Source organism: Babylonia areolata, chromosome 1 (assembly GCF_041734735.1).
Source record: "Babylonia areolata isolate BAREFJ2019XMU chromosome 1, ASM4173473v1, whole genome shotgun sequence".
Lineage (NCBI taxonomy): Eukaryota > Metazoa > Mollusca > Gastropoda > Neogastropoda > Buccinidae > Babylonia > Babylonia areolata.
In genome coordinates, this window is record NC_134876.1 from 23,501,252 (window position 1) to 23,503,751 (window position 2,500).

Here is a 2,500-nt window from a genome sequence, read left to right on the forward strand (position 1 = left end):
AAAAGCCGCTTGTCAAATCAAGAGTTGGGATATTTTACTATTACTATCATTATTTTGTATCCTTTATTTTCTCATTTCCTCCAGTTATTGTGGTGTGGTTCAAATCTAGTTGTTGTTTCTGGAAATAGAAAAGAAAACGAAATATGACGATGCAACGTGACAGTGCTGTCAGTTGATATCAACTTAACCGTGGCTTAGGTTGTATACCTGAGAAGGATATCATTTCGAATGATACGTTTCAACGACGATCAACAATAATGTGATTGTGAATTTTACAACAGTGGAGGAGATTTCTGAAGTAGGTTTTTGTTGTCGTATTTAAGTTGTATTTTTTGTTTTCTTGTTGGTGTTTTTTTTTGTGTGTGTGGAAGTCAGCAGTGGACAAGCGAGATGGAGAGAATGATATCACAAGGGGCAGTGGCACTGCTTCTTGGCTGCCTTGTGAGAGGTGAGTTATGTCACATTTTCTGTGCATCTATATGTCTGTCAGTCTATCTGTCTATGTCTGTCTCTGACTCTGTCTCTGTTTTTCTGTCTCTGTCTCTGCTTCTTGCTCTCTCTTTTTCCTAAGATAAGATAAGATAAGAATAACTTTATTATCTCCAACTGGAGAAATTTGGTCAGGTGCATTATCACAACAACATGGGGACCATAACTGTAAAAGCCAACAACAGCCCCTACAAATATTACAAAGATACAAATGTAAAAAATATCACATACATCGTTTCATACATACATCCACACACTGCAGGTAATAACTAGTATTCTTAATGTAAAAACAGAAAGAATTAAGAAACATTATTTGAATATAATTATAAACATAGCCTACTATACTGCACATTGATTATAGTAGACAGATAAGAATAAAGATGAATTGCGGAAAACCACAACCAGATAATCAGCACACACCCGCACCGCACCCCCACCCCCACCCCCACCCCCCCAACCCCCACCCACCCCACACACGCGGATAACTTGATTAAACAAGAGTAATAAACATATGTTCTGAAATAAAATCATTTCACATATTCGCTTTTAAAAACATTGCAATTAATTATTACATCGTAATTATTAAACAGAAATATATTTAGAATATGGACGTTAGCATTAGACATATTCATTGTACATTCATCCTGCATATTGCACATTATTCTTCCTACATATTGCACATTCATTATAACCAATTGTCACGTTTTAAGCTCAGTAAACACACACACACACACACACACACACACACACACACACACACACACACACACCACAACTAGAACAAGGTACAGCCTATCATGCACGGACTTTCACACGTCTCACATGAGAGTGCGCGCGCGCGCACACACACACACACACACACACACACACACACACACACACACACACACACACACACAGTCCTCAAGAATTTAAAAGGTGGATTGAACGTGGAATAAAAGTCTACAGAGCTCTGGATTTCAACTTAAAAGTTCGGTAGCGTCGTCCTGATGGCAACAGCTCATAATACTTTGCTGAAATATGGGTGTCGTCAGTTGCATATTAATGTGGGTCTGTCTGTCTGTCTGTCTGTCTGTATCTCTCTCTCTCTCTGTACTTGTGTGTGTGTCAGTGAGCATCTGTGTATCTGTGTCTGTTTCATTCCATTACTCTCCCCTAGCCGCCTGTCTGTTTGCTATTTCTCTGTGTGTGTGTGTGTGTGTGTGTGTGTGTGTGTGTGTGTGTGTGTGTGTGTGTGTGTGTGTGTTATCTTCAGTTTAACGTCTATTCACTATAAGTGTTTTTACACGGAAAGGAGTAAAGAAGTGGATAAAGGAAAGGGAATGCATGTGAATATTAGTGTAAAAAAGTATTCATGTTATGTATCAGAGGAAAAGTATATTATAAGAAAAAGGTCTAAAGAGACTGTGGTGTGTATTGAATGAGGTGTCATGGGAAGGAGAATATGTATGTGCATATCAACAAGTATTAACCTACAACAATGTAAATATAAATAACAACATTAATTATGATACATCAAAGGAGGATACCAACGGGACTGGAGTTTAAAATTTCCGAAAACATTCTAAGCTTTTCAGTGGCTAATGAAATATTGGAAGAAAAGTCATCAACTATATCTTTAGGAATTAACTGTCTTATGCTCGGACAATGAATGAGTAGATGACTTACAGTTATTTGCTTACCGCATATACATTTTATATTTTTAGAAAATTTTGTACGAAAGGCATTTAAACGAATTCAATACATTAGACTTGTAATTTGTCTTGAATGTGCTGCTGGTGTCAAATTTAGAAAATGTTTGGGATTAGCTGCATTCTTTGTGTTTACACAACATTGGTAATATTGATTATTTGAATCTATAAGTAATTTATTAAATCGATTTCTAGATACATTTCTATAAGTAATTTATTAAATCGATTTCTAGATACATTTTCTATACAACTAATGTATTCATGTAGATCTAACTGGATGTCAAGTTGTATTGCGCCTTCGAAATTACGTGCTGCTCTTC

At 36.5% G+C, this 2,500-nt stretch overlaps 1 protein-coding gene across 3 annotated transcripts in view; it reads left to right on the plus strand.

The window, feature by feature from the left end:
- LOC143280924 (uncharacterized) overlaps nucleotides 1-2,500 on the plus strand; it is a 73,755-nt gene that overhangs the window by 896 nt on the left and 70,359 nt on the right. For all 3 annotated transcript variants that reach the window (XM_076585711.1, XM_076585720.1, XM_076585729.1), the window contains exon 2: nucleotides 1-448. This exon is cut by the window's left edge. In XM_076585711.1, the coding sequence (XP_076441826.1) occupies nucleotides 391-448 (58 nt within the window). In that variant the 5' untranslated portion in view covers nucleotides 1-390. The remainder of the gene's footprint in view (nucleotides 449-2,500) is intronic.